Genomic DNA, 13,382 nt, shown 5'->3' with positions numbered 1-13,382 from the left:
CTCTGTACATCGCGGTCCTTTAACAATGTGCGCGCGTTGCTTTGTGTTGTATTGGCCCTGCACACACACACACACGTGTGTGTGTGTGGTGTGTGCAGGGCCAATACACACGTGTGTGTGTGTGGTGTGTGCAGGGCCAATACACACGTGTGTGTGTGTGTGTGGTGTACCCACCTTGGCACTCGGCTGTGGAGGAGAGCCTGTAGCCTCGGTCGCAGGCCTGCACGCAGCGGTACGAGCCGTGCGTGTTCTCACAGCGCCAGGAGCCACAGCGGCTGCTGTCAAACTCCGCACACTCATCAATGTCTGCAGGGGGGAAATGAGATAAGCAGAAAGCTTAGTCACTGATTACCAGTATATGATACACATTTTCTAGGCACAAAATAATGCATAGCATTAAAATCGATGCTTACGCTCACCATACATCTATGGAATCATGCGTGGTGATAATTTATTCTTTTCTATTTGTGTATGTTGTGCGTATTCATTCATGTAAACCCTGCAGACAAGAGAGGTTTGCTAGATTCACCACGATGTTTAGAACAGGAATTGATCTCCTTGATTGGAATCGTGACTCCAAATTGTAAGTATTCTTTGAATCACAATGGAGGAGAATTGTCATATGCGTATAAGTTCACATCTGGAAATTGCTGTTATATAAGGGGCTCTAAATAGGGTAGTGATGCATTTCAGGAAAGACCACAACAATTTACAGAGGAAAATCTAACAAAACATCAATTGTATTTTATTTCCAATAACAAGTGTTTGACAGCTTAATTGTATAACATCACGAAAAATAATTGCCCTGTGTGTTTTCAAGGGCTCGGTGCTGCGAGGACTGCAGATGGAGGATGTTGTTGGCTGTGCTAGGACCTCACCTACGCAGGTGTGGGTGCCTGGATTGAGGCGCAGGCCAGGTTCACATTCGCAAGTAAACGAGCCCTCCGTGTTCACGCACTGCCCGCCAGGGCAGTGCTGCCCCTCTGAGCACTCATCCACATCTGCACAAAACCGGGTGAGAGTCAGGGCTACCCTACCCCACCAACACGAAAAATATACCGTACTTTTAAAAGACCTCCCATTTTGCTTAAAGAGTTAAAGTAGTGTTTAATCACAGACCACAAAAAAACATTACCACTTCTTTATTAGACCTCCTTTGCCAGTACCAAAATGTAATAAGAGGGTTTTTCCCCTTTTTTTTTTCTGGCAACAAAACTGAAACCTTTTTACAAGGATTCATGTCTGCATTAACCACAATACCTATATCATTAGACCTCCTTTGCCAGTACCAAAATGTTATGATGTAGATGTTCACCCCGAGTCCTCATTACTTTGATAGTGCATTGTCTGAGCTGTACGCCTTTTGGCGTCATCTGGTCGAGCACCAATTGGGTCGAGGCTCAAAAGAAAGCCGTCCCTTGGTGTGGACCAATCAGTTTCAAGGACAATGCATATATTATCATAGTATGATTTTTGTTTGCATTTTTACTACAGGTATTGTGGTTAATGCAAACATGAATCCTTGTAAAAAGGTTTCAGTTTTGTTGCCAGAAAAAAGGGGAAAACCCTATTATTATAACATTACCACTGTCACAATTAACATTTCCTTGGTAAAATATATGTACAGTATTCGGCTAATTTTTTTGAGAAAGCCCCCGTCTACAGAACTCTTGGTCAGGAGGTGAACCGAGCTGCAGATGTTCCACTGCCACGTGCCTTTGCAGAAGCGTCCGTTGGCAGAGGATTTATAACCATGATGGCACACACAGTAGAAGGATCCATCGGTGTTGAGGCAGTCCCCATGGGGTTCGCACACAGACTCTGAGAGGCACTCGTTAATATCTGCCAGGGGGAAAATACATTGTGGAGGTGTAAGGGGGTGAAGGTCAGATCAACTTTGTGCACCTATGTAATTAAAAAACATTAAGGTCAATACAAATTAAACATTTCGGAATTAAAATATATATGCACGTACACATTGTATAACTTCTACACGTTGCCAAGTTTGAAATTGTCTATTGCAAATGAAAGGAGTAAGGTGGCTTTACCGGTGCAGCGCTGGTTGGCTGTTAGCTCATAGCCGGCAGGGCAGACGCAGGAAAAGGAGCCAGGCAAATTCCGGCACTCGCCATCCTGGCAGGCTCCCTCCCTGCACTCATCCACATCTCGCGTCCAAACACCACCCAAAACAACTTCAAGCACAACACTGGAATGGAACATTTAAAAAAAAAATATCAACGGTCAAAGAGTGCATACCCCACGACACTCCGACCGGCTTATACCTTCACACTGGTCCCCGCCACTGGACAGATGGTAGCCGGGCTGACATTCGCACTGGAAGGAGCCCCGAGTGTTCACACAATCTCCGCCTCCACACACAATCCCATTCTGACACTCATCAATGTCTGCAGGCAAAAAACACACCGCACGCTGCATGAATGCCCGGCCTCTTACCGTCATCCCGACTGCAGTTGCTTTCGCACGTGTAAGTAGAGAAGACAGTCAAGTGGTGCTACGGAGAAAATAAACCCCCACCGGTCTCCAGTCCCGTACCTTCACAGGCCTTGCCATTGGAGGTCAAGCGGAAGCCGGTGCCACAAGGTGTGCACGAATAAGAGCCTTCCGTGTTGGCGCAAATCCCGTTGCTGCACACGTTCCCGTCCGCACACTCGTCGACATCTGAAACACAGCACCATACAGGAGCGGGTGGGGGGGGTGGGGGGGGCCTGTCAGCGGACTACCGCGTGGTTAAGAAGGACCGTTGCGGTGTAAATGGTGCCGTGGACAGTGCGTAAGGTACCGATGCAGTGACCGTTGCGGCCCTCGAAGCCACTGGGGCAGCGCACGCACTCATAGGAACCCGGCGTGTTCACGCACTTGGCAGTGGGGCAGGTGTTGGGGTTGCGGCACTCGTTCACATCTGCGGCAGTGCAAGGGTTATAGGGTTTGGGTGACTGGACGCAGCCGACGTGTGTGCCGGTGCGGTGCTCCGATGCCGCTTTCACACACAGGCCCTTATTCAGTTGTTTCATCCGACACAACGCGGCAGGCTGTCGGGGCTGAGGCCTTACCTTCGCACTGGCCACGCGTGTTCATCACGTGTCCCGCGTCACAGAACTCGCAGCGATACGATCCGGGCAGGTTGATGCAGCGGCCACCGATGCACTTGTTCACCTTTAGACATTCGTTGATGTCTGATGGAATTCAATGGCAGTATGGAATTAGCTCAAATTATGCCAACAAGTTTATGCAAGTACTTTCAAAATATATGGAATAAGGACCGAGCTAACTAAATACAAACATAACATATCTCCTGATGACGATTGCTTGTGTTGCGATCGAAACGTCGTAGTTTTTTGTTATTTTTTTTAGTTATTTTCGTGACTTTACCTAAAGACCCAAGAATGTAAAATTTTTCTTGCAATTCAAGCAAATCTTTTTTTAAAGATATGTCATTAAGATGCAAAAGCTTGGGATTTTGTTCTGTTTGGTTTGGCACTGCAGGTTTCAAACCGTGAGCATACCCTGGCAGGTCTTGAAATTGTTCCGTCCGACGGGCATGTAGCCATGGTTGCATTGGCAGGCGTACGAGCCAGGTATATTGATGCAGCGCCCCTTGCCTTGGCATGGGTCGGACATGCACTCGTCCACTTCTGGGCAACCGGGCAAACAGGTGGACAAAGCGGTGAACATTCATGCAGTGGCATAAACTGAAGGCAGAATTGATTAATGTGCCGAGTCATGTGAACGTTCATGCAGTGACGTGACTGAAGGCCGAAATGACGACTGTACTTATTAGTGACAGATGAGACTACCTTGACACTCTGCTCCAGAGTCATCAAAAATGAATCCGGGTCTGCAGATACAGCGGAAGCTGCCAATGACGTTCTCACACCGCCCGTTGGCACAGAGCCGTGGCACCGTGCTGCACTCGTCAATATCTACAGCGGAGGGGGAGGAGGGGGTAGGCAATGGGCCAGACACAGGGTCCGACACAACAGCCCGCATTCAATACTTATTTTCACTTCAAGCAGTATGCTCGACAAAGATTTGAAACGCAGTAATGCACGCAAAATATAATATTCTTTGGGTCTCTCGGTAAAGTCGCGTAGACAGGTTCAAAGAAAAAACTAAAAACTACGACGTTTCGATCGCAAAGACGACCACTCCTGAAGACGACCGCTTGTGTTTCGGTCAAAGCGTCGTAGTTTTTTTGTTATTTTCTTTGAACCTATCTACGTGACTTTACCGAAAGACCCAAAGAATATGAATTCCTGCAGTCACGAAAGCTTTAAGTCAAGCAAAATATAATGTTGAGCAAACCAGGACTACATCGCATGCGTTTGAGTGACTACAGGTGGAGCAGAGGATTGTGTACCGTCACAGCGGCCCAGCTGCTCGTTGTACTGGTAGCCAAAATGGCACGTGCAAGTGTAGCCCACGTCCAGGTTGTAGCACTGGCCGGGCCCGCAGATATTCGGCCGCAGCAAGCAGATATCCGACTCCCTCGGGCCTGCAGCAAATCAGTCACCACACAAATCGTTAGTCAGCACCGTGCTTTATTTACAACCAAGTCAGAACCCATTGAGATGTATCACATGGTCTATGATGAGAACCTTGGAGGGTAAAACAAAGTATTACATTGATTTATCATGCACAAGAACGTTAAACACAGCAATTTAAAAACTAATTCTAATTGATCGCAGGAGTGTTGAGAACGTCGGTGACATTACAAGCAAACATATTTTGCTTTGACAACAGCACTTTAAAATGGTTGATAACAGCCATAAACTCTGTGATGATGGTAACACCTGGTCACACAGGGGGTTCTTGTGACAGGTTATGGATAGTAATTTAAATAGTTCCATGGTTGCTGCCCTGAAGCTGTCGTAGCAGCGACAAAAAAATAGCCCCAAAAACCAGAAACCTCTTCAGAGCTGCGTAAACAGATCCACGAGGAAGGCAGTAACAATGACGAAAGTAATTTGTAAATATTTTTTTGAATGCACAAATACAACAAAAGAACAACTCAACACCAACACAATGCACAATTACGGGAGGGGCGTACAGACAAGCTACGAAAACAACTTCACGGATAAGTTACATATTGAAACTTAAAATTACTCTGATTATGCTGCCAGATGTGGTTTTGCACGAGGACTTAGGGTAAACGTCACATGTGTTAGATACAATGTCATAATAGATATGAAAATCGAACACGTGTTTTTGGCGATGGCTAATTTGCTTTTGTTTGTTTGTTTTACCAGTGGCCACTCCCAATCGCATTCTAAGCAACGCCCATGGAAGAAGAATAAGGGCAATCATCCAAATCTTTGATATCAAATGTGGCAGTTGAACGAACAGGTGGCATTAGTTGCAAGGTATTTCGCAGACTTGCATGGAAATAAGACGGATAGAGCAAACTAGAGTTTGGACGGCATGGCAACTATGAAAGAGAGTGACTTCACGTAACGAGAGTAGAGCCACGTTTTATATAGAATTTGGCGAGCGAGAATAAGGACATAAAGTACGCGGTTTTTTTTTAAAGCTATTTTACTTAATAGACTGGAATAATATTCATACATAGGGGACTCCAGATATTGGGCAATTGTCGGTGTTGGCTCAATGCCTGGCTGCCTTCTGTGGGTCCCTAAGCCATTTTGCGATGTCATTTGCATGAAGACCGCTATGTTAAACTAAAAACTACATAAAAAAACATAAGTGAATTCAAATTCTAAATTATGTTTTTTTGGTAGATATTATGCATTGTAGGAAAAAAGCTAATGCTGAATCCACACACACAAAGACCCCCGTATACCCTTTCATAAACTGTTGAGGCAAGTGCTATTTGTGAGCACCTATGAAGGCTGGCCCGGCACACAACACCATGCTTGGCCACCATTGTTTCCCCAGTGCTGTTTACACAATGTTCCATGTACTCATATAAGGCTGAGACGACCGACGGGAAGCCCAGGACCGATTTATATATTCGCCACTGATATTGGTCATAAGCGCGAATCTAACTGGGGTCACTGGGTTTATTGTGCAATGTGCAGACCACTGCATGACCAATCCACACACACACACAGATGAAACAAAGACAAAGATCCCCCGTATAGCCTTGACAGACTGCTGGAGCAAGTCCTGCTAGTGAGCACCGATGAAGGCCAGAACGGCGCATGAGGGGGTGGGTGGCCAACACCACGCCCGGCCGCCTTTGTCTCCCTAGTGGCGACGTTTACACATCGCACCAGGTACTCATTTGAGGCTGAGTCGACCTAGGGGAGGCCCAGGGCCGGTTCAGATAATCGTCACTGGTGTTGGCCGTGAGCGGGAATCGAACCCGGGTTGCCAGGTTTGTAGCGCAGCGTAGCGCTAACCGCTACATTACCGCTCCCCCCATACACGCACGCAGACACACAGATGCATGCATTCCTTCTTCCACCTGTGTCAGGCTCCTCGGGAGTAATGATGCTTAGTGCGTTTTTCTTCGTGGTCACCTCGGGGTCCACCTGCTTCGGTGCCACAGTTGAAATAAGCCGCTCTGATTGAAGAGATGGGCACACACACACACGCACACACACACACACAAATCAAAGTGCTGCCTCGAGGGATTCCGGGAAAAAGATGACAAGTTCTATTTTCTAAAAAGCTGATGACAACCAAGCACACAAATACACGTGACATCCTGTTAACAGATCTCTCTCTCTCTCTGTCTCTCACTGCTACACAAGAGTAACACGGAAAAAAAGTTATCCGCCGAGCGTTATCGATAACTGTTGGGTAAGGTACATTTCCAGTGCAGCACGATTGCATGACGGATGCAGGATGCATATTTCTTCCCCGCTAAGCCACAGTTTGAGCCATAACGCGTTCAGCAAAGCGTGAAGGCCCTGCCTGGATCAGCGAGCGTGAAAGGCTCTAAAAAGGCAGATTCTTTTGGGGGGGGGAAGTATTTGGTGGCCACGTTTCGCTCAGCACTCGCTGAGTAGACGTGCGCCTGACGGCACCCGTACGTCGCTGGCTATTTCATAGCTTGACGACATGGACCGGATGACAGCACACAATAAAGATTGCATTCCTGCAATGATGTGTAAACTTATGATGAGCAAAATGACAAAAAAAATCACAAACCTTTCATTTGTATTGTGGGTTCACGCTGGGGTGGAGTTGTCTGAAAGCAAAGGCATATTGTTATTGCATGAAAATGTTTAAGGCACGCATATTTATAGGTAACATGAAAATCATGTTATATTAGCATTAAGATTTGCGCACGCAATGACAATACATTCAAATCCCTATATATATCAGTCTCAAGAATGTGCATCCGGTCGCATAAATACTTTCCGACATTACCTTCACATCCAAACATCTCACATTTAATGTTTGTATGTAAATAAAATACTTAAAAAAATCTTACCATTGCTTCCCTACGTGGAACAGCTGCAAAACAAAAACACAGAAGCCTGCTGTTTAACAAATTATAACCTGCATTTTCGTTGCCGTGTGCTCTACGGAATTTAACTAAACTTGGACTAAACTATGTTTAGCTCCTTTTCAGACGCGACCTGGCCACAAACGACAGCTCAACGATGTGGCTTGTCATATGGAAATATCAGCCAAATACTCTAAGGTTCTTAACGTTTACTGCAGCCTTGCACCCCTTTGGTTCTCAATCGTAAAAACATGTTTAACGTTAATAAACACATAGGTTTGATGAAACGCAGCGGTTGTACTTACATGTTCATGATTAATTTGCGTTTCGATGATTTATACCCAAAAAACATTGTCATGTCTCGCACCGCCAGAAAGGGCATCTCGCACCGCTAAGGGGCGCGTGCACCCCAAGTTATGAACCTAAACGTGGAGGGACCCTTCGACGCATGACAATGCCGAGCCGTATTGTGTGATAGAAACATTCGCAAGGGGCAGAGGAGGAGGGGGGGGGTGTCTCACGCGCGGTGGGAGGTGGAGCGGCGGGCGTGGGCCGGGTGGTCGGTGCCGGCAGTGGCGGTGCCTCGTTGGGAACCGTATCATCGAGCCGTGGAGGGTGCAGCCAGATGGTTTCCATGACGACGGGGTCGGGATTGCGGTGGTAGACCAGCCCCGGCCCCGCCGGGCAGATCTCAACGTAGGCATCTGTACATGCAGCATGGCAGAGGAAGTCAACGTAAAGATTGAGCTGTCCTAGCCGCGGTTTGAAATCGATGTCGGGTGCGTGTGCACGAAATGCAGCATGTGGACCACTGTACTAACACTCCACCCGTCTTATCATAAGCTCTGTTTTATTCATCATTTTGCTTCTGCATGTGGAGCGAAGCGGATTAATATTTTCTAACTGTTAGTCAACATTTTAGGTTAAAACATTTCCAAATTCACCCTCAGTCATTGACACACCGAGACTTACTTTTTTCCCCTATCTTTTTTCAAAACACATCCAGGTTATAAGACTTAATCATTCCGAAGCCGTCTTTCAATAGGCATCAAAAGACACCCACTTGCCCGTGCACTCGCAGCCGTGCGTGGCACGCTCCGCGCGCATGTTTGAGCACGCACACACGCACGCACCCGAGTTTTTGGCGGGACAACGCTGGCAGTCGGAGCCCCAGGCCACACCCACGGAGCAGCAGCACACGGGCCGGGACACGGGCACAGGCAGGGGGTGCTGGCAACGGTGCTCCACCACCATGTGGAAACACAGCTCCTTCTCCTCCGCCAGCGCCTTGTTGGCTGGGCACAGGAAAGGGTGGTGGGGTAGCACTCGGCAATTAAAAACCAGGTAAAATGTGAAATGTCACCGTGATGGATGTGGCAGGGGCAGTTACTAAATGTGCTACATGAAATGAGCAGCGTGGAGAGATGAATTCGAGTGCTTTAGGTTGTTTTTGGATAACGGCAAGTATTTGAAAACAAAGGAATCCTGTCGCAATTATGTCAGCGTTATTCACTGTTTATTTTCGTGGTTTTCGTCACGTAGTTTCACATCACGTCAAGGGCCATTTGATGGTGATGGTTAAAGCTGCTTGTGCTGTGTAATGTTTGAGGTGTGCGCTTTGCTGATGGTTTCTCTGTAAAAGGCGCATTGTAAACAAACGAACTACTAACAATGGTTGCGAGCTTGTTAGCGGCTCAATATTCCAACTTCAGGCAATGACTTAAGCCACTACCAGTACGACTAAAAATAATGTAGCGGCGAGTTATTTTCAAACGGCGACCAGTATGAATGTCAACACTGACACGCACGCAAGTACACTAAGTAAAGTTATTTTTTTCGCGGGGTTATTGTTTATTAGTTTGTAAATTTTAAGGTGAAATGAATTAACCATTCACCGTAAACCTGAAGGAAAACTACACATCAATCATTTTGTTTATTTTGGAGTAAGTAAAACACACTTATGCATAATTATTATTTTCAAAAATTTCATGATGGAGCACACCAATACATTTAGGAGTAAAAATCTTCCACGCTAAATGATGAAATTATGACTGCACTCGATCAAATTGTAGCCTAAATATACAAAACACTGGCCCCACTGTTTGTGGCTGAGATATACGTCCAAATACTCGACACGCCATCAATGTTACAAGTCGGCTTAAAGAGCCAGTGTGCCTTAAGGGTCAAGTCAGAGGAGCTCATGCTATGAGAAATACATTGAGATGTGTTTCAAGCGGTCTGAAAGTCCAAGTCAATCAAACGGCATTCACACATGCTGCATCCAACATTCCAAAAAGAAATTGAATATTGGACTGACGTTCTTACACGAACAAACTCTCCCCCAGGAATATGAGCGAAACCTATGCAGTCTCACAGAAAACACAGTTTTTTAAAGCATATTTTTTACAATTAATACAAAAATTCCATCATTTTACTTATGGTTGTAGACAATGGCGATGTCAATCATAACGATGAAAAAAAAGATTTGCGCTAATGTTCACATTACGAGGTGCCGTACAAGCATGTTAAATTTGCTGGGTAATTCATCTTGAGAATCAGGTTAAAATATAAAAAATTTAATATACACAAACTATGAAATGACAATGTTTCAGTGCTTTTACTGTATGATGTTTGGAACATTATTCAGATAGTGCGACGACTCGGACGATGGCACGTGTGCCTCTCCGTGAAGCCTCAACGAGCCTGTGATCTCGAGGGCAGACTCACATATGCAGCGATTGGTGGTGGAATCCAGGGTGAAGCCCGACTTGCAGATGCACCTGTAGCTGCCTTGGGTGTTGAGGCAGTCGGCATTGGGGCACGCGCCCTGGATCAGGCACTCGTTGATATCTAGCAGCATGGTGGGGAAGACAAGAGTGAACTTCCGGGCGCTTGGCTGTGGAGCAGCCTGTCTGACGCTAGCTATTAAATAGGACCCAAGGGAAACACGGTTATCACGAGATAAGAATTTTCCATAAACTTACAGCCAAGCCAATGAAAATGGTGTTGAACGGCATATCAATTATAGGAGTGAACATCTCCAGAACACATCAAAAGCAAATGATCACCTCTTTATCACAGGAAACACCAGATTATAAACTACGAACCGGACAGGTGATGCACAGGTTTGCAACTAACACTGGCACCGCACTGATTTTGTCTCGTCTGTGGCAAGAGCAGCGGGGGCCGAGTACGGCGCAGGCCAGCCCTGGCACGTGCGCTCACCTCGGCACTGGGTTGCACTCTCCCTCTTGAAGCCCTGTGTGCACTCGACCATGGCACTGCTCCCAGGCTGTGTCTGAACTGCGAAAAAAAACACAAAAGCCCAACATTTGAGGAAAAAAAACAATGGTCCCTTCATTTTCTTGGTTCTTTCGGTAAAGTCACGTAGAAGGGAAACAATTAAATAATAAATATATAAAACAATAATTTATATTTTGATTATTTTATTGTTTCCCTTCTACGTGACTTTACCGAAAGAACCAAGAATACGAATCCCTGCAATCACGAAAGCTTTAAATCAAAATTTAATGGTCCCTTCATTAGTCTTCCTTGCTATATCAAATCCAACAATTATACTTACTGTATGACAGTCAAAGCCAAAATGTCCCCTTGCACATAGGAGTGTGTAGAATGTCGGCCATGAGCCTGTGATGGTGCCACATTCCACATTACTATGCCAGGGGGCAGGATAACTCAAACACACTAAAGAAACACTCGAAATCAAGCAGACTATATGTACTAGAAGATAATTAAAGCAAGACATATTTCCTTAGTGTGTTTTTTTGCACAATACAAATTATTGAGCAGTATAATAGCAGCAGTGAACACTCTGAAGGGTTATTCTAAACTCAGGCCACTCAACAACATAGGAGAAAACAAATACCAAAGTAACAAGGCGGCCGCTGAATTTTCCGTGATGATAATCACAGCTCTCTCTTTGCCAAAGACATTCCTTTCATTTATGTTTACTGTGGTAGGTATAAAAGGGTGGTGGCTATAGACTTGGACGTGTGGTTGAAGCTGCCAGAGTGAGATTATCCAGCCCTTAAAAACCAGGCTGGCCAATGCTTCGTGGAATGTGTGAAATTGCAAAAGTCTACCCACTCAAAACTTTGCCAGTTAAATCCTTAGAATGTTCATTTGAAACAAATTCACCATTTGACATAGACCACCTATATACACACTGCAGTAGGTGTTTTAACCACTTTTTATGTTAAAATATGCACAACAATTTAGTACGGTGCGAGAGAAGTTCAACAGACATACACATATGGTGATTGCATATGGGCACCACATACAGAATAAGAGCCATATAACTAATATATTACTAATATACAGTCTTGGGCCATTCCGATGGCATCCAAGGCAGCAGAAATGTTCAGCTTGAGGAAATATTTGATGAGTCCAGCACTTAAGGATTAAATAATGATCAACATTGAGAAGTCACAATATGTCCCCGCAAGTGTTCCACTGAGTAGTTTTTTTTCAAGCTGTCCAATGCATGCACAGAGGGGGCAACAACCAGGATTTCCGAGTGCCCTTGCCTTTACATAAATAGATCTGCATGAATAGAGCCAAATCACGTCGCCGGTGAATGCACGACGCTGCACTCTTGATTGGAGAATGCGTGCTCTGCACCTGCAAACCCCACTGCTGCTATACCGCATGGAAACTGGCAGAGCATTTGTCTCAATCACACGGGGGGGCCACACTCAGCGCCCATCAATGCCTCCTTGTTCTGCCACCCATGGCTGTCAGGCACAGGCTGCGACAGAGAGATGCGCCCCTTCCGCGTGTTGACTTTCCTCCTAGGACAGCAAGCGTGCGAGTCCAGTGGTTTCCGAGCCATGCCACTGCTCCTGACCCACGCCTTTCGGCTACATCTGTCACACTGTCCTGTGAAGTACCGCCACCTCTGTGCTTAGGGTTCACACTCGCTAGGCTCTCAGTGTTTCGGAGAACACGAAGGAGAGCGCTGGAGGATTAACACCTCTAATCGAGCCTGGAAACAGAGCCATGCATCTTGCTCGTACTTGACACTTGTACCGCTAAGCGGGATCTGCCAACTAGGCTGAAGAAACATAATCGGCTTGATGAAATTGCATGCCTGTGGCAGGCAAATGACCTTCATGAGCTATGTAGCTCAGCAGTAAACGACAGAAAATACGGATATAAATGTATACCGGTAATCGTGCTGGCTCTGGGTTCCAAAAGATGCATTCAGATAAACTGTTAAATGCCGAAATGAAATGAAAAGTTCGTGTGGGACCGCATTGTCTTTGGTGCCACGCTCGCCAAAGTTTCCCAATGGCAAATTTCCTTTTGTAAATACCACTTGCCAGCCACAATTTTCTTTCTTTGTCAACAGGAAATATTATGATCGCAAGATGGCAAATCCAATTGTCATCACTTGTGCACGGCAACATCCATTTTTAACCGACACGCAGCCAGAGCTGTCACCACTCATAGTTCGCATGGGGACATCATCTGCAAACTGAGGCTTGACAAGAGTCATGTGGCTTTTCCGGCCAAAACCATTCCACGCCTGCATTGCAGAGGCCCTTTCATCTCTCTTGCCAGTTAAATCGGGAAACAAACACGACCGTCCAGTTATTGTCCCAGCAGCATGGAAACGTGCGACACGTTACTGAGTGACATTGCTATGCTCAAGGATCAAAGAAATGTAAGCACGCCCGCTTCGTATCACAAAACACAAGTGAGAGAAGCAACGTTCCCCATGAGAATTGCACAATTTACCTTCTTAAAGAAAATAAATAACCCAACTTTTGAAGAGTGATGCCTTCTTAAGGTAACCATAACATTTCATGAAGTAATCTATCTTACAACACTTCGGGGATATATCTCTTCATACTGTTCACTTTCAGGATTTCCAACATTAATCTTTTTTTCAACAGCCGGTGGAAAAAAAAATCTTATTTTTGTT

General features: G+C 45.7%; 1 protein-coding gene across 3 annotated transcripts in view; it reads right to left on the bottom strand.

The window, feature by feature from the left end:
- The window catches only part of LTBP1 (latent transforming growth factor beta binding protein 1), a 57,908-nt gene that overhangs the window by 14,792 nt on the left and 29,734 nt on the right, over nucleotides 1-13,382 (bottom strand). For 2 of the 3 annotated variants that reach the window (XM_032947711.2, XM_032947713.2), the window contains 18 exons: nucleotides 10,661-10,738; nucleotides 10,163-10,285; nucleotides 8,569-8,730; nucleotides 7,957-8,139; nucleotides 7,421-7,443; nucleotides 7,135-7,174; nucleotides 6,446-6,544; nucleotides 4,379-4,513; nucleotides 3,816-3,941; nucleotides 3,525-3,653; nucleotides 3,072-3,194; nucleotides 2,801-2,920; nucleotides 2,554-2,679; nucleotides 2,283-2,405; nucleotides 2,049-2,165; nucleotides 1,717-1,842; nucleotides 879-1,001; nucleotides 175-306 (listed from right to left, as the gene is read on the bottom strand). In XM_032947711.2, the coding sequence (XP_032803602.2) occupies nucleotides 175-306; nucleotides 879-1,001; nucleotides 1,717-1,842; nucleotides 2,049-2,165; nucleotides 2,283-2,405; nucleotides 2,554-2,679; nucleotides 2,801-2,920; nucleotides 3,072-3,194; nucleotides 3,525-3,653; nucleotides 3,816-3,941; nucleotides 4,379-4,513; nucleotides 6,446-6,544; nucleotides 7,135-7,174; nucleotides 7,421-7,443; nucleotides 7,957-8,139; nucleotides 8,569-8,730; nucleotides 10,163-10,285; nucleotides 10,661-10,738 (2,088 nt within the window). The remainder of the gene's footprint in view (nucleotides 1-174; nucleotides 307-878; nucleotides 1,002-1,716; nucleotides 1,843-2,048; nucleotides 2,166-2,282; nucleotides 2,406-2,553; nucleotides 2,680-2,800; nucleotides 2,921-3,071; nucleotides 3,195-3,524; nucleotides 3,654-3,815; nucleotides 3,942-4,378; nucleotides 4,514-6,445; nucleotides 6,545-7,134; nucleotides 7,175-7,420; nucleotides 7,444-7,956; nucleotides 8,140-8,568; nucleotides 8,731-10,162; nucleotides 10,286-10,660; nucleotides 10,739-13,382) is intronic. The other variant, XM_032947712.2, reaches the window with a different exon arrangement.

This window comes from Petromyzon marinus, chromosome 6, assembly GCF_048934315.1.
Source record: "Petromyzon marinus isolate PM22_M1 ecotype Great Lakes invasive population chromosome 6, UKy_Petmar_22M1.pri1.0, whole genome shotgun sequence".
NCBI lineage: Eukaryota > Metazoa > Chordata > Hyperoartia > Petromyzontiformes > Petromyzontidae > Petromyzon > Petromyzon marinus.
The sequence above is the reverse complement of the archived record's forward strand: the minus strand, read 5'-3'. Positions and strand labels throughout refer to the sequence as shown.